General features: G+C 42.0%; 1 protein-coding gene across 2 annotated transcripts in view; it reads left to right on the forward strand.

Annotated features, from left to right (window-relative positions):
* Positions 1-1,459: 1,459 nt before the first annotated feature.
* Positions 1,460-18,433, forward strand: part of ANLN (anillin, actin binding protein) — a 64,517-nt gene continuing 47,543 nt past the window's right edge. For both annotated transcript variants that reach the window (XM_008261644.5, XM_089316108.1), the window contains exons 1-5: positions 1,460-1,776; positions 8,738-8,891; positions 10,865-11,176; positions 15,608-15,993; positions 17,484-17,712. In XM_008261644.5, coding sequence (XP_008259866.3) covers positions 1,759-1,776; positions 8,738-8,891; positions 10,865-11,176; positions 15,608-15,993; positions 17,484-17,712 — 1,099 coding nt within the window. In that variant the 5' untranslated portion in view covers positions 1,460-1,758. The remainder of the gene's footprint in view (positions 1,777-8,737; positions 8,892-10,864; positions 11,177-15,607; positions 15,994-17,483; positions 17,713-18,433) is intronic.

Genomic DNA, 18,433 nt, shown 5'->3' on the forward strand with positions numbered 1-18,433 from the left:
ACTAAATGTTTGAGTAGCTCTTCTGTGCTAAGTGCTTTATCTCTTTTTGTTTTGTATAGATTCTAGCTGAGGCCCCTATAAAGAAACTAAAGTTCACAGAAGCAATAGCCGGGAGCCCAACGGCTACGTGGATTTCTAATGACTCACTGCACAGCGTTGTTTCCAATACATACACAGATACACATTCAAAAAATAGCACACCTCTTGCTCACAAGTAACACACTCCTCTGAAAAAATGCAAACACCTTTTCCCTTTGATTCACAAATAGCAGATTTTGAGTCAAATATTAATAATTCCACACATCATATGCTTAGACAATGCCTTATTGTCTTTGGGTGCCTCTCCATTTTTCATCTGCCTTTCCTAATTCCTCTGATAATGGCAGGGCAGTTGATTACACCTACTATACAAACATACAAAAAGCCCAAGTTGGATATTGTTAACCTGGTGTCTGTGAACTTCATGAAAAACCTCTGTGAAACAGTTGACGATTTGAATGAGTCAGACGATTTGAATGAGTCAAACGATTTGCCTAAAAGCTGAGGCCCCAGGGTCCCGTGGAATCCAAACCCTAAGCACTTTCTCCCTAGTGCAAGCCCAGGGTTAGGTTCCTTACAGTCTATAGCCTTAACACTCACATTATAGATACTATGAAATTCCTTTTGGTCAAGGTTGGTGGCTGCTAAGAGAGAAACGTTACTAACTACACTGGAACTGGAACGTCTTCGGAGGAATCCCTGCGTTTTGTTTGGGTGTTGGGCTGTCATGGTGATCCGCGAACATGTCAAGAACCGGTGTCTTGACAAGCCCTAGCGCAGACCTGCTGGGCAGGGAGAGACTCGGATGCGGCAAGTATTAACACGCCTTGCAGTCCGCATGCTCTGGGATCCGCATAAACCCGGGACCCAGCTTGATCTAGGCTGGGAAGCTCCGAGAGTGGGATTTCCAATTCTCCTAGGCCGGTGTCTTTCGCATCTCCGGAATTCGCGTCTCACAATTCTTCCAGCCCTAACACTGGCTGGAGACTGGATGGCTGGGACGGAAAATAGGAAGCACCCCTGGAGTTGGGGGTATGGACTCTGGAAGCACTCTGTTAACGTGCGCCCTATTTTTTATTTGAGAAAGGCCGCCAGCGTCCAGGGTGGGTCGCGAGGGCCCACTCGATCTGCAGGCTTCTTTCAGGAGATACCAGGCAGGGGGAAAGCCAGGCAGGGCCAACGGGCCCGCGGGGCTGCACACAGGTCTCGCCATCCCTGCTCAGGAATGAAGGCAGGCGGGAACGCCCCAACGCTGCGGGCGCGAAGGCGTCGGCTTAAACCGGGTGCACTGTGTGAACAGCGCTAGGACCGGGGCCCAGAGCCGGGGACGGCCGAAAGGGCTGGCAGCTACCCGCAATCCTCCTCCCCAAGGCTGGGCCGCTGACAGCAGGAGGCGGGACCACCTCTGAGAACTTCCCGATTCCGGCCGACCACGTGACCCAGCGCCGGGGCGGGGAGAGGCGCGCCCCGCCCCCTGCCCGCCCAGCGCGCACGCGCGTGGCTCCGGGCGCTGAAATTCAAATTTGAACGGCCGCAGGAGGCCTAGTCTGACACTGGAGGCTGAGGGGAGAGGAGGGCTGGCTGTGGGAGAGGTCTCCCACACCCCGGATTCCTGGTTTTCTTCAGGAGACACACTGAGTGCAGACTCACTTCCTTTCTTTTCCTGACTTTGAACCACCGTTTCCATCGTCTCGTAGTCGACACGTGACGGCTGGGGCGATGGACCCGTTTACGGAGGTGAGAAAATCTGCGGGCACAGCCGACCATGACCCTTGTCGGCCCCCACCCTGCCCACTTTGCCGGCCTCGGGGCCCACGGGGCCGAGAGCGCGTGCGCGCGCGTGCGCAGTGGGTGCGCGCGGGGGTCCGGCGCCCTGCGGGTGGGGAAGCGTCGCGAGGGGTGGCGGTGGTCCTCTGCTCTGTGTCTGGGGTGTGTCTGCGACTCTGTTGTCCCTGCCCTACAGGTGAAGCTGTGAGAGAAACACTTCCGTCCGAACAGGCGGTGTAAAATCGCTCGTGGCAGCCCCGGTTCTTGTAATTCCTCTCCGGAGCTCGATTGCCCGGACCCCTGCCCCGGGACGGAGGCGTGGGGGCCGGTGGAGTCCCGCTGCAAAAAGCCGGAATCCTTGCGGGGTGGAGTCGGGTGCCCAGTGACTCAGTGCAGCCGCCGCCTGGAAATCGGAGGTGGGGAGGGAGGGTTCTTGCATTTAGGACGCTGCTAGGGGGATGACAGCAAGAAGTTCAAATAAGCGGGTGCTGGGAACCGTTGCATTGGCTCCTTCAGACCCCCGTGCGCGGCTCCCTGGGATGGACACTTGTAGGGAAAGGAGTGCTCGCCGGCCGACTGTGTAGGAACCAGAATCGTCAGGCCACCATTTAGAAACCCGGAGTCCAATAAAGCTTCCATGTAGTTCCAGGAGTGCTGAACTTCATCTTTGTTCCTTGCAAACTGGGTGTGCGTTGCTTCGTCATCGGGTCGTTTCTTTCTCCCGGTTTCTGCTCACTGAGAACGGACCGTGACACTTGCGGGAGTCCCCAGCCAGTCCTCCGCACCCGCCCTGCGTTCCAGGGCGGTTCCTCTTTCTTTAGGGTGTTGTGAAAGTTTCAAACGGCTCGTTTTTGAGTTGCTGCCCAGTGGGCCTCGTAGTGCCTATATTCGAAAACGTAAAAACTGCGAAGGATAGAAATACTTCCCTTTGGAGGAGATGTAATTACAATTCCGTAAGTTCAGGGTAATACAGTAGAGGTTTCAAAAATCACTTGTATTCCAACACAACAGTCGCCTGTTCTGTTGCAAAGTCTCAGTCATCTTGGGAAAAGCATCAGTTTCTTCACCTTAAGATTACAGAAAAATCTAGAACATATTTTTGTGTTAGCTTTAAACAGTAGGACAGGTGATCTGCACAAAGTGCCTGGCGCTTACATTGAAGTTAAAAAGGATGTATTCTTTTGTATTACTAATGCAGAACAGGATTCCATACAACGTTAACCGTGTGTGTTGTCCTAAGTAGTTGTCAGGAAAGCAGCATTTTGAAAGTTGGCTGAAAACAGTACTTCATTATACTTAGAAATGTCATCCTGAAGCTAGTACGGATCTTGGAAGAAACTTCTCCTGTTCAAATCGTTTTAACATGTGCTTACAAATACATATGGCTTAATATGCATGATTTATATTATGAAAAATTAGATCAGTTACAGTTGGAGTAAACAGCTTCAACATCTTTTCCTTAATTGGTAATGAGTGAGCCATTTGAATTGGTCCCAGCTAGTAGATGCTTAATTATAGCTTTCATAAAATTTTTTGCACAGTGAAATGAGTTGCGGGTACAGTTTTTTTTTTTTTTTTAAGATTTATTTATTTATTTGAAAGGCAGAGGCAGAGAGAGACAGAAAAATCTTCTATCCAATGGCTTACTTCCCAAATGACCAGAGTGGCTGGAGCTGCACCACTGATCTGAAGCCAGGAGTCTGGAGCTTCTTCCAGGTCTCCCACATGGGTGCAGGGGCCCAAGGACTCAGGTCATCTTCTACTGCACTCCCAGGCCATAGCAGAGGACTGGATCAGAAGTGGAGCAGCCGGGACTTGAACCGGTACACTGGTGTAGTTGTTTATCTGAAAGGATTGAAAATCAGTGTAAGATGACTTTCTCCCCCAGGGTTCCTTTACAGAACTATGCAATACGGAAAAAATATTTGAGAGGTTGTTTTCTCAATTCTTCCAAGGGTGATTCATAATCAGTGTCATATCACAAACTTAGGAAATAACTCATTACAATTTCCAGAGCATTAAGATTTATTTCTCTTGGTAACTCTGGTTGGGAAGGGCTGCAATCATTTTTTTTTTTTTTAATATTGGTTGCTGCTTTATTTACCAAAGGTGCCAGCCCAGCGCAGGCTCTAGCAGCCAGGCCAGTGGCTGGCCATGGGCGTCCAGCTCAGTCTTCCAAGGGTGAGGCCTGGCAGGGAGCCTCACTGTGGGGGTGTGGGGGGCAGTGTTCCCTCCCCGGTGGTGGGGGGGTGTTGGCAGCCAGGCTGGGCAGTGGGTGCTGCGGGGCTGCAATCATTCTAAATTCTCTTTTCCTCAAACAAGACTGTCCTGCATTCCTTCTTTTCCCTGCTGTCACTGCTGCTATCTGGTACATTGTCCCTCTCCCTCTTTTGGCTGGCGAACTTGGATTTGACCTCCAGCTCATAGTTGATCTTCAGAGGGGCTCACCTTTTGCAGTGTTCATCGCACTTGTATTTACCTGTTGAACATGTTTCCTGCTGAAATGTGATCTTCATAAAGGTGGAGACTGTTTTCAGAGATACTTTCCCTAATGTCAAGTACATCTCATAACATTTTACTGAATCAACATAGCAGGAAGCAATTAAGTCTGAATTATTTTACAATTACACACAACAATAACTTTTAGAACATTGTAGAATTTTTTTAATTGAAGAGAATTTTGAAATATTTTAGGCAAGTTTAATACCCCTCATTCACCTACCACCCAGTTCTTATAGTTATCAACAAGTAGCCATTATTATTTTATGATATCCCCTTCTTACCCATACCTCCATAAACATTATTTCATAAGTGCTTCAGGATTTACCACTAAACACTGACTTTTTTGCAAAACAAAATCACAATGCCATTATCACACCCAGAAAATTAAAATTTATTAATATCATCAGTATTCTGTCAATGCTCAGATTTCCACAAATGTCTCATGTGTTTTTGTACTTTATTTGTGGACCAACCAGAAATAACAGAAGAATCCCTTCCTGCCAACTCATGGACTGATGAGCAGTTGAGGCACATATCTATTATGATCAGCTGAGAGCATTAGAAAAGTTTTATTGATGTTGTGAAGTTAGTTCTTATAAACAGCCTCTGGATTTAGCTAAGAGATAGTTTATAGTAAAATTGTTAAGGGCTCAGACTTGTTAACTTGGGTTCAACTTTTAGCTCAGTGGCCTCGTCTATAAAACAGTAGTTGAGAGGCCTGTGTTGTGGCGCAGTGGGTTAAGCTGCTGCCTGTGATGCCTTGCTAGAGCCCTGATTTGACTTCCAGTCCAGCTCTACTAAGCAGCCAAAGCTGGCCCAAGTGCTTAGACCCCTGCCACCCACATAGGAGACCTGGATGGAGTTCTAGTCTCCTGGCTTTGGCTTGTCCCAGCCTCCACAGTTTTAGCCATTTGGGGAGTGAACCAGCAGATGGAAGATCTCCTTCTCTGTCTCCCCTCACTGGCTTTCAAATAAATAAATAAATCTAAAAAACAAAAAAAGTAGTAGAAACAGAACCTCCCAGGTAAGGTTTTGAGAATGGAATAAATTAGTCTCTGCCAGATACTGAAAGTCCTTTTGTATTAAGTCCTGTGTAATTATTAGTGATTGTTATAATTCTTAGTTGAATTCAAGCTATCTGGGTGTTGGTTTGTGTCTGGCTGTTCCACTTCCTATTCAGCTCCCTGCTAATGGCCTGAAAGCAGTAGAAGATGACCCAATTGCTTGGACTGCTGCCACCGATGTGGGAGACCTGGATAAAACTCCTGGCTGCTGCCTTTGGCCTGGCTTAGCCCTGACTGTAACTGCCAGTTGGGGAGTGAACAGAAGACTGCTGTCTCTGTCTCGAACTCTGATTTTCAAATGAATAAATACATCTTTAAAAAATATATATTTTAAAAAAGCCTCTTAGTTTGAAATCTGCTCATGGATAAGTGTCATCGCATGCTATAATAGAAAAGGGAAACCCAGAACTAAATGGACATGTCAGAGCTTTCTATATTGGAAACTTAAAGGAGAAAAAGCTACAATTAAAATACTTTCTAAAAGAATATTTTATGATGAGATACCTTTAATCCTTTTGTGCATGAGGCTGGATATAAACAAATAGTGTTTGTTTTGGATGGGTTTCTCTTATTTTCTATTTTCTAGAATTTAACAAAAGTATCTATTGACCTGGGAGAAGCTACTACTTCCTGATAAGCACCACTTACATTTTTTTGAGTTCTTGAATTTACATACTTTAGATAATTATTTTTTAAAATTAATAATCTTTGGTGCTTATTAGCTTTATATTACAGATTAGGGGACTTTTATTTTGCTTATCTCCTTTTTAAATTTGGAATTTTGAAATCTCATGTCAACAGTAGAACACTTGTATATATTTGAATGGCAAATCCACATTCTTTTGTGGTGACCCATTGCTCATGGTAACTGAAACTACAATGACTCACAAGTCTTCTAACTGATGGGAATGGAATGTGGGCATGACCATGAATGAATATAACTAGGCTGGTTTTATGTCTAAGGAGTGATAGATTTTATCATGGGCGAGTTACCAGACATAAATGAATTTGTGTAGCAATATGATCACCTTTGAGTGTGTTGAAGGAGACTTTTATTCACAAGGTTAAAGTCCTATTTTGGAAGGCCTCTGGCTCATAAATTACTCTTTCAGTGACATAGCATTTTTTTGGTGTTATTTCTTAAAGTGAACTTTAAATTAGAAGTCATTCCTAAGATGATTAGAGTTATACCTAATCACAAATTTAGCTTATGCTTCTTTTGCATACTCAGAAGACTTTTTAAAAGTTACTGTATTTTTTAAAGATTTATTTATTTGAAAGAGTGAGATTGAGACAGAGAGAAAGAGTGAGATCTTCTATCAGCTGGTTCATTCCCTGGATGGCCTCAATGGCCAGGTCTGTACCAGGCCAAAGCCAGGAGCCAAGAGCTTCATCTGGGTCTCCCACATGGGTGGTAGGGGTCCAGACACTTGGGCCATCTTCTGCTTTTCTCAGGTTTTTAGCAAGGAACTGGATTGGCAATGGAGCAGTTTGGGATGCAGGCATCTTAGGTGACCGCTTAATCCACTACGCTACAATGCCCAGGCCCTTGTTATTCTGTTTTAATTAAGGAATTAAAAGTGGCCAAGTTGAGGTCAATTTCTCAGTTTGCACTAACTACTGTATCTCTCTGTGTAAGGCAGTAATAATAATCTGTATTCTTTCCGTGGTTGTGTTCATTTGAAAGAGAATAAATTGTTTCAGAGGGGCCTGTATGTGAATTTACTACATTGCTTGCAACAGCAGTATCAGTTGATTAAGTTTAAGAAAAGTATTCATGAATTTGTAGAATGGTTAAACTTTGAACTTGAAACTGTTTTGTTAAATATTGGTAGTAAAGAAACCATGATTGTTTAATTTTGTTTTCTTCTCAGGATGTTTCCTATATTTTTCAAAGGAATGAAACATTCATCATCTCTTGCTTCTTGCCAACCACCACAAGTCATGGTGGCAATATTAGTTATGCTGCAATAATAAATGACTTAAACTTAGTGGCTTAAAATAACACCTATCTATTTCAGTTCTGTAGGTCAAAAGTCTGAAATGCATTTTATTAGGTGTCAGCAAAATTTCTTTCCTTCTGTAGGTTCTAGAGGAAAACTCTTTCCTTGCCTTTTCCAGCTTCTAAAGGCCACTTGCATTCGTTGACTTGTGGCTCCTTTCTCCATCTTCAAAGCCACCAATCACATCACTGTGACTACCGCGTTCTACTCTGTATCTTCCTTCACTCTGACCTTCTTGCCTCCCTCTTTTCCCTTATAAGGACCATTGTGATTATATTGGGCCAAAACAAGTAATCTAGGATAACCTCCATCTCAATATTCTTAATCACACCACACTGGCAAATTCCCTTTTGCTATCTTAGGTAAAAATCAAAGATCAGGGGATTAGGGCATAACTGTTTTTGGGAGGCCATTATTCTTCCAAACATAATCACTTAACAGTCACTTTATTTCCCATGATTCAGTGGGTCAGCACTTTGTGTTGGGCTCAGGTGTGCTATTCATCCGCTTGTCTCCCCTGGGGTCATGCAGGAGCTTTCATGATCTGGAAAATAATCTGGGGCTGGATGGGCTAAGGTGACCATGTCTGATAGTTGGTGCTGGCTGTCAGTGGGGCCACAGTGTTCTACAGGAGGGAAAGTAGAAACTGCAAAACTTCTTGAGACCTGGGATTGGAAGCCACACAGTATATCACTTCTGCTGTATTTTATTTTCAAAGCAAATCACAAGACCCACCCAGATTCAATGATAAGGAAATAGATTCTATCCTTTAATGGGAGCAGAAATCTCTGTGACCAGAGATTGGTGCTGTGATGTAGCAGGTTACACCGCAGCCTGCAAAACTGGCATCCCATACGGATTCTGGTTCAATTCCCAGCTGCTCCATTTCTGATTCAGCTCCCTGCTGATGTGCCTGGGATAGTAGCAGAAGATGGCTCAAGGACTTGGGCCCCTACACCCATGTGGGAGACCCAGATGAAGCTCCTGGTTCCTAGCTTTGGTCTGGCTCAGCCCTGGCTGTTGAGGCCATCTGGGGAGGGAACCTTTCTCTCTATAACTCTCACTTTCAAATAGAATAAATAAATCTTTTAAAACAATAAGAACCTGTGGGCCATTTCAAATCTTACATAACTGTGTTGATATGTTTTACTGTCCTTTTAATATTCTTGTTGAATCTGTAATGATTTTGACATTGAAGTGATCGTTTGGTGAATCTTACTTACCTTAATTACTTAGGGTCTCACTTTTGAAATGAATAACTGTTTTCCTACGTGATACTTGGTGATTTTAGAACATTCTTGAAATTTTGAGAACCTTGGAGTAAGCTGTGTCTTAACACTCTGTTAAATTATATACATGTAGAAACTGCTTGAACGAACCCGTGCCAGGCGAGAGAATCTTCAGAGAAAAATGGCTGAAAGACCCACAGCAGCAGCAAGGTCTGGGACACAAGCTAAACGGGCCAGAGAGCCGCTTTCGGAAGCTCGTAACCAGCAGCCTCTGTCTGGTGGTGAAGGTAAAACTCCTTGTGGGGGAAAAGTAAAATTTGCATTTTTTAAAGGAGATAAGCCCTAAACATTTCACTATGACTGCAAAAGAACCCATGGCTTTGGGAGACAAATGTAAGGCCCCTTGGGTTATAAGGCCTGAACCCATCAGGCTGCAACAGTTTCTTTTATCGAATATTTGAAATTAATTGATGGAATTTATTTTCTTCAATCCAAAGTTATCCTTAAAACCCCCAAGGGAAGAAAAATAAAGAGCAGGATAACACTTTACTGGCAGTGGTGTCAAGTTTTTCATCCCAGCAGCACCAGAATAGCTCACTGCTAAGGTCACATGAGGTCTCTCTCTCACTCTTTTTTTTTTTTTTTTTTTTTTTTTTTTTTTTTTGAGATTTATTTGAAAGGCAGAGTTACAGAGAGGGAGTGGGGAGGGGAAGAGAGAGAAATCTTCCAACTGTTGTTCCTTCCCCAAATGGCCACAACAGTGGGGGCTGGGCCACGTGGAAGCCAAGAGCCTGGAAAACCATTTGAGTCTTTCAGATGGCTGGCAGGGGCCCAAGAACTTGTGCCATCTTCCCCAGGTGCTTTAGCAGGAAGCTAAATCAGAAGTGAAGCTGACAGGACTTCAACCCACACTCATGTGGGATGCCACCTGCTGCTTAACCTGCTGTACCACAGTGCCAGCCCCCACAAAGATCTGACCTGAGCAAGGCAATGAAAGACAGACTGCCCACAAACACTTGACATTGAATGAGACTTTTTCATCTAGTTTGCTGAACCAACTCTAGGGCTGGGCTCTAGGTTTAGCTTAGTAAGCTGCAAAAGAATTAAGCAAACAAAAGGCAAACTCAACTAGAATAATTTTTTGAAAAATGAGATGCCAGTATTTGTGAGAGAATGTTGTTTCCCTAGAATTTACTTATTTGAATAGGAATTATTGAGTTTGAGTCCCACCTCTGCTTCTCGTGTAGCATCCAGCTAGTGTGCCCTGGGAGGCAGTAGATGATGTCAGATGTTGGGGCCCTGCCACTCATACTGGAGACCCAGAATGAATTCCAGGCTTGTGGCTTTGGTCTGGCTCAGCCCTAGCTCTTGTGTGTACTTTGAGGAGTGAACCTGCAGATGTAAGATGTCTGTCTCTCTGCCTCTAAAATAAGTAAATAAATAAATAATTTAGAAAGTTACTTATTTGAGAGGCAGAGAGAATGCTTGTTCTGCCCTTGCCTCAGTTGTATGACTTTAGGCTGTAACTTAATTTCTTCAGGCTTGATTTGTCTTACTCAAAAGTAAAGTGATTGGGTAACATGATCTTTAAAAGCCTTTGGAATATTTGTTCTCTGTGTATGCATGTTTGTTTCCTATTATTTTAAGACTACATATGTTATTTTGCATATGTCTTGATAATGTTAGATTTCTTTTCATTAAAGTATTTAAACCATAAATTATGTTTTTTTTAAAAAAATCTTTTATCAGTTTTCTAAATTACTGATAGTGGAATTTTACATGTTGCTTTTTTTTTAAAAAAAATTATTTGTTTATTTGAAAGGCAGAGTTATAGACAGAGAGAGGGATCTTCCACCTGCTGGTTCGCTCCCCAAATGGCCGCAGTGGCCCAGGCTGGGCCAGGCCAATGCCAGGAGCCAGGAACTTCTTCCTGGTCTCCCACATGAGTGGCAGAGTCCCAAGCACTTGGGCTATCTTCTGCTGTTTTCCCAGGAGCATTAACAGAGAGCTGGGTTGGAAATGGAGCAGCGGGGACTCAAACCATCACCCATATGGGATGCTGGCGCTGCAGGTGGTGACTTAACCCAGTACACCACAGCACCAGCCACAAGAGTGGAGTTTAACATATTTCATGTTATAACTAAATCATTTAAAGCAATAGAAAAATACGATGTTTTGCTAATTTGTTAAGTACTTACCTCAAATTATTGATTCTGTTAGAAGTTACAGAACTTTGAATGTTTTTGTCTTTTTGATTTAGAAAAATCTTGTTCTAAACCATCACCATCAAAAAAACGCTGTTCCGACAGCACTGAAGGTAGAGTTTCTAACCTGGAAAATAGAGAACCTGTTGAGTCAGAGCCTGCAGTTTCTTCTCCCAGCCCTGTGTCTCCTCACCCAGCTCCACAAGCACCGGTTGATGTCAGTGAGAATGTGGCTCCCTCTTCTGCACTGCTGGGGGTGAGGAGAGGGCTAAACTCAAAGCTGGATGCCACTGCCAGCTCTTCAGTTAAAACACGGATGCAAAAACTTGCAGAACAGCGGCGCCACTGGGACAATAACGACATGACAGGTATGATTATGTGGGTGGCATGGTCCATAAATCTTCAGTGAGGTTTGATGTGGAGTGTTGAAAATTATGTCAGATACACAGGAAAGGTGGATGCTTTCGTTTGATCTATACTCGCAGGATCCTTCCCTTGCAAATGGTTTGAATGCCGGTAGTATGTGTGTGAGTTGTATTCTCATTGAAGTAGGTATTGTATTCACAGAACCTGAGATGACCTTATTTGTAATGAAAAAGAGCAGAGAAACATCTGTTCTCAGCATTATTAGCATTGTTGACCCTGAGCTCTATGTTCAAGAAATCATTTTTCATCGATTCACTAATTTAATAAGTGACAGACTTAGGTATGCAATGCTGTTCAGTAGAAGAGAGAAAAAAATGACGAAAAAGAAAAGAAAAGAAAGAAAGCATATATTGAGCATCTGCAAAGTGGGTTATGCTGTGGTCTGGAAACAGTGGAAGTGGCCTGATCCTTGCCTTCCCTTATCTCCTGCTTTGTTAAAATAAAAAGCCTTAAGGTAATTTTACAAGGATCCCTGTATTATAAGAAATAAAGAAAAAAGGAAATGTGGGTGAAGAAAAAATACAGGAAGGAGAAACAAACAAATGAAAGGTAAAGTTCGTTTTTTGTTTTTTTTTTTTAATTAAAGATTTATTTAGTTACACAGAGAAAAGGAGAGGCAAAAAGAGAGAGAGGTCTTCCATCCTCTGGTTCACTCCCCAGTTGGCCACAATGGCCGGAGCTGCACTGATCCAAAGCCAGGAGCCGGGAGCTTCTTTTGGATCACCCATGTGGGTACAGGTGCCCAAGGACTTGGGCCATCTTCTACTGCTTTCCCAGGCCATTGCAGAGAGCTGGATCGGAAGTGGAGCAGCTAGGTCTTGAACCGGCGCCCATATGGGATGCTGGCATTTCTTATTTATTTATTTATTTATTTTTTATTTTTTTGACAGGCAGAGTGGACAGTGAGAGAGAGAGACAGAGAGAAAGGTCTTCCTTTTGCTATTGGTTCACCCCCCAATGGCCGCTACGGCCGGTGCACTGCGGCTGGCATACCGCGGCGATCCAAAGCCGGGAGCCAGGTGCTTCTCCTGCTCTCCCATGTGGGTGCAGGGCCCAAGCACTTGGGCCATCCTCTACTGCACTCCCTGGCCACAGCAGAGAGCTGGCCTGGAAGAGGGGCAACCGGGACAGAATCCTGCGCCCCAACTGGGATCAGAACCCTGTGTGCCGGTGCTGCAGGCAGAGGATTAGCCTAGTGAGCCGCGGTGCTGGCCTGGGATGCTGGCATTTTAGGCCAGGGTGTTTCAGGCCAGGGCGTTAACCTGCTGCAGCACAGTGCTGGCCCCCACTTTTGGTACACTTCTGAAATGCCTGCAGCAGCCAAGACGGACCAGGTTGAAGCCAGGAGCCTGGAACTCCATTTGGACTTCCCACATGGGTGGCAGGGATCCTTCTACTTGAGCCATCATCTGCTGTATCCCAAGGTATACGTTAGTAGGAAGCTGGATTGGAAGCAGAGCAGCTGGGACTCCAAGTAGACCCTTCAATATGGGATGCAGGTGTCCTAGGCAACAACTTCTGGCGCAAATTCCCGCCCCTCTATTTTTATAGGAAATATCTATGGGTGGCAGAATACAAAGCTCATTCCATCTTGTTCTATTTGATTTTAAGAAATGAAAGTGAATAAAGTATAATAAAAATGATTTAGTGAATGTTAAACAGGACTGTGTATCTAAGTAAGTTAATTGTTTAAGAATTAACACTAAAGTATGATTTCTCCAAAACTTTTCTTTTTTAATGGAGAATTGTTTTTTGTTTTTGTTTTTGTTTTTTATTTAGTAAATATCAATTTCCAAAGTACAGTTTATGGATTACAATGGCTCCCCCCCCAATATTTCCCTCCCATCTCCCGCTCCCTCTCCCATTCCATTCATATCAAGATTCATTTTCAATTATCTTTATATACAGAAGATCGATTCAGTATATATTAAGTAAAGATTTCATCAGTTTGCACCCACACAGAAACACAAAGTGTAAAAATACTATTTCAGTACTAGTTATAGCATTACTTCACATTGGACAACACATTAAGGACAGATCCCACATGAGAAGTAAGTACACAGTGACTCCTGTTGTTGACTTAACAATTTGACACTCTTGTTTATGGTGTCAGTAATCTCCCTAGGCTCTAGTCATGAGTTGCCAAGGCTATGGAAGCCTTTTGGGTTCGCTGACTTTGATCTTATTCCTACAGGGTCATAGTCAAAGTGGAGGTTCTCTCCTCCCTTCAGAGAAAGGTACCTTCTAATGGAGAATTGTTAGAAGAGCTAAAGATCTGTTAAGCCCATTCCTAAAACATGACATTGAAACTGTCATCTGCTTAGAGGACAGTGCTCATTCTAAGGGAATTGATAGAGGTGTATGAAAGGTAGGCAGTTAGGGAAGCTTTTCTGGGGGAAGGCAGGGATTTCAGATAATTCAGACAGAATAAAACAGTATTCATCAAAAGCACAGAGAAGTGATAACATGAACATAGTATGAGTATAGAGCTGGTATGCTGGCATGCAGTGTGCATGGTAGAAAAGCAGAGGAAACAGATAACAACAACAACAACAAACAGTAGGGTCCAGACTGACATTTAGCCAGGGTATGATAGGGAGGTCCTGAGAGGGTTAAAAGCAAGCAAATGTTTTACAAAGATCATTGTGGAATTGAGGAGGGATAGGACGGGGGAGAGATTTGAAGCAGGAAGATCAATTAGAAGGCAAATATAATATAGGTAATCAATGACTAAGGCCACTGGAAGTGAAGGGGAGAAGCTAGATTTGAGAGATTTAGGAGAAACAATCTGTAAGGCATACTGAGTGGATAGTGGAGGATGAGAGAGAGGCCAGATTTTTGGCCCCAGTGACTAGGTGAAGTCACTTACTAAGATGACATAGAATATGGCGGGAGCTGTTTCAACTACAGATATGTTATTTGGGATGCCCTTGTGAGAACCAAATTGAGGAAGTTGGGAGACCATGAAAGATAAGGCAACAGAGAGGGAAGGACTAGTAGAGATCAGTGGCAGAAATGGAAAGGGAGTGATGTATTTTCGAGAAGCAGAGAAACATAAGGCCTACACTGGCATCAAGTGACAATAGCAAGAGCAACTTCAGGCCAATGCTACAGGCAAAAGGCCAGTTGAGTGAATTGAGTAGTGAGTGAATATTGTGCAGGATGCACAATAGCTAAAGAGGATGAATGTGGGTAAGAGGATGTTTCTGTTTATTTTTAAGATGAGAAGGACTCGAGCATACTTATGTTCAGAAAGTCGAGTTTTTGTAGAAAAGGAAAGGGGGTTATTTAGAGCAAGATCTCTGAGAGTATTTTGGAGAACATAGAGTTGAAAATTCAGATAGAGGTAGAAGCTTTGGACAGAAGGAAAATTACCTCTTCCTTACTGAGTTTGTAGATAGGAAATGGCACGAATCTTGTCCTCACTATATACGTATTTTATTTGAATACAGGGCTAAATCTTTTGTCAGTTAAGTATCACCTTTTGGGATTTCTCTCCAAATGAAGTAGCTCTGCAGAAAAACATTTGATTTAGTCTAACTCTGTTATCCAAACAGTACTACAGGTTCTTTCTCTGTAGCTATTTAAGTTTAAATTAATTAAAATGAAATATAATTTAGTTTATCAGTTGCTCTTGCCACATTTTGTGTGCCTACATGTGTCTAGTGTCTACTGTATTGAACATCACCATCTTTGTATGAAGTTTTGCTGTACAGCACTGGTTTAATTCACTTTTTTTTTTTTAAGATTTATTTATTTATTTGAGAGGCAGAGTTACAGACAGAGAAAGGGAGAGGGCGAGGGAGAGACAGAGAGAGAGGTTTTTCATCTGCTGGTTCACTCCTCAGATGGCTACAACAGCCAGAGCTGGGCTGATCCGAAGCTGGGAGCCAGGAGCTTCTTGGGTCCCTGAGCCATCTTCCACTGCTTCCCCAAGCACATTAGCAGGGAGCTGGAATTGGAGGTTGAATAGCCAGGACTGGAATCAGCATCCTTGTGAGATGCAGGCGTTCCAGGCGGAAGCTTAACCTACTATGCCTCAGTGCTGGCCCCCTAATTCGCTTTTAAAACAAAGAGTTCCTGTGAGGTATGTAATCTTAAATTGTGCAGTGTTATATCACTGTGTAGTAGTTCTAAAAATGTAACTTCGATGTATGGTGTCTTACAACATTCACAATCCATCAAAAAATTGAAAAAATCTAGCTGTAATAGTGCTTTCTTGTTAAGTTTGGGTTGGGTGTCATCTGTTTGAAAAGATACTGTCATGTTGCACTCGGAGCTTTTAAAATATTCTATTTGGAGTTATCCTATTACTATACATATGTATATCTCTTTAACATGGTTTTAAACTTTTTTTCTGAAAACATTTTCAGATGATGTCCCTGAAAGCTCACTCTTCACACCAGTGCCATCAGAGGAAAAGGCTGCCTCCCCTCCTAAGCCTCCCCTTCCAGACACCTCAGCAACCCCAGTGGGGAGAAGGGGCCGTCTGGCCAACCTTGCTGCAACTATTTGCTCCTGGGAAGATGATGTAAATTACTCATCTGCGAAACAAAACAATGTACAAGAACAGCCTGGTACCACTTGTTTATCCAAATTTTCCTCTGCAAGTGGAGCATCTGTTAGGATCAATAGCAGCAGTGTTAAGCAGGAAGCTACATGCTGTTCCCAAAGGGATGGCGATGCTTCTTTGCATAAAGTCCCATCCTCTGTTGCTCCTGATGCATCTTTGGCTAATGCCTCAGTTTCTAGCTCTGTGGTAAGTAAGAATATTTTTGTCTTTGGAAACCTTTTGTGTTGTTGTTATGAATGGTAATGATTACACATGAATATAGGTATGTGTTTTATAATATATGTATAGGATTTTTATATGTATTTTTAGAATATTAGTGTCTTAGAAAGTGAAAATCATAAATCTGATACTCTATCTCAAGATTAACTAGCAGTTGACCACTGAATTTTAATGCAAATGCAAAGTACACAATAATAGGATGGCAGCGTTACTTTTTGGTCATCAAGGAAAGCAGTGAAAATGAATACCTCCATCATGAGGCTTTATAAACATGTATAAACATAAGAAACTGATATTTCTGAAAAGACATAATAAACTAGTGGCTGTTTACCTCCAGGATGGCAAATTGCCAGATAGAGTGCCAGGAATGGAATTATACTTTCACTGTGTGGCTCTTTGAAATATTTGAAAATTTTACTTTATGCATGTTCTACATTACCAGTTTTTATAAACATTCTTAAAAAAAGGGCCGGGGTCAGGGGAAGAGGGGGAAGAGTGTTGTGTTCCCGACCCTTGTCTTTTGGTGTATGCCCAGGCTTTGGACTTAGATCTTCATTCAATCTCAGCTTTGCCACATAGTTGGAAGTGTGGCTTTGGACAAGTTAATACAGCAAAGCTTTTATTTATTTATTTATTTATTTATTTAACATGAAAAATGGGAAAAAAGGGTTATTGAGATGGTGTAACGAAGGTCATGTGCATAGAGCCCTTAGCAGAGTGCCTGTCTATGTTGTAAGTACCTAGTGATTTATTATAATTAGCTATGAAGTACATAATATTGCAGGTTGAGCAGCGTCCCCAATTTGAAAATCTGAAATGTTCCAAAATCTGACTCTTTTTGACATAACACCAACATGACACCACATGTAGAAATTCTATACTGTGAAACTTTGTTTCGTGTTCAAAATTTCTATAATTATAAATTCTATTATATAAAATTACATTAAGGCTATGTTTCTGCAGTATATATCGAACATACACAAATTTCATGTTTAGACTAGGATCTCATCTCTATGATATCTCATTATGTAATGTTTTCTAAAATCCAAAATCTAAGGCACTTCTGAATCTATGCATTTCAGAAAAGGATACTCAACCTGTATCTTGTTAGGTTGATGTTGAATTAAACTACTAATAAAATGCAATTTGGTCTAATATAGTTAAAAATTTAATGAAGGTATTAGTGTAATAATATGGAAAACATTTTTAATAGAAAGTGGCCTACCCCTAATAATTACCCATCAATACATTATGCAGACTAAACTACTTATTATAATTTAAATAATAGCATTTTCTAAGTTGATTTTCCCCCTGCCTTTCAAATTAGTTTGATTTATTAGAGTAAGAATATAAGTCTTACATAAAGGCTACCAAGTCAATAGGATTTGAATTGTTTTTTGCAGTAGGACTAGCCTGAATATCTGGTAAATGTTGTTTACTCTGTTACCATGTTTCAGGTAGCTGCTTCATCCCCAGTGAAATCTTCGGTTATACCTATTACCAATGCTAAAACTTATGAGGTACAAAATCCTGAGCTACTTCAAAAAACTCCTGTTAGTCCTCTGAAAACAGAGACATCAAAACCAACTTTGAAGTCGACTGTATCCCAAATAGTTCCATCCAAAGAAGAACCAAATAGAGAAACCTGTCTACAGTCTCAATCTAAAGACAAATCTACAACACCAGGTTGTATATTTTTTACAAATCTAAAATTACTGCTGACTACATTGAGGATATTTATCTCAACATTTTAAAATCTCAGTTGTGAATGGTACAGTGTTGGTTGGCCAGGGCAAATGCATGAATATTCCAAGTGAGACTTCTTGTTCAGCTTTAATTGATAGAATGAATATTCATTAGTGTAGACTAGCTCATTTACTGTTCAAAGTCTTAAATCTGCTACATTTTGATGATCTAATATACTTTTCCAGGGTGATCATACTAGATACTTTTTTCCCATGTTTTGATTCAAACAAGGCATATATAACTGGAAATTACATTTTAGGGACAGAATTGGGAAATATTCTTGAAATCAAGTGTGCAAAGCAGTGCTGTTTTATCTTCATTATGAACGCATCCCAAATAGCAGAAAGAAGTGAATATGCATATTGATGATTCTATTCCCATTTATTTTTATATATATATAATGTATGTGAATGTTTACAAGGTAAACTTCAGAATTTCTTACCATGGAAACTGATGCTGTAGGAAATGCCATATTTAGCTTGTAACTTACAACTTCTGATACTCTCCATATAGTATTGATTGAGAAATATTGGATTAAAATGTAATGTACAAATACAAGAATACTTCAGAAAGTTCATGGAAAAATGGTATTGAAAGATAAGTTTATTTTGGTGCAAAATATTTTGAAATCCATGCAGTCTTTTCATAATACTCATTTTCC

The sequence above is a fragment of the Oryctolagus cuniculus genome, chromosome 16 (assembly GCF_051225735.1).
Source record: "Oryctolagus cuniculus isolate XC-2025 breed Fujian yellow rabbit chromosome 16, ASM5122573v1, whole genome shotgun sequence".
In the NCBI taxonomy this organism is placed as follows: Eukaryota; Metazoa; Chordata; class Mammalia; order Lagomorpha; family Leporidae; genus Oryctolagus; species Oryctolagus cuniculus.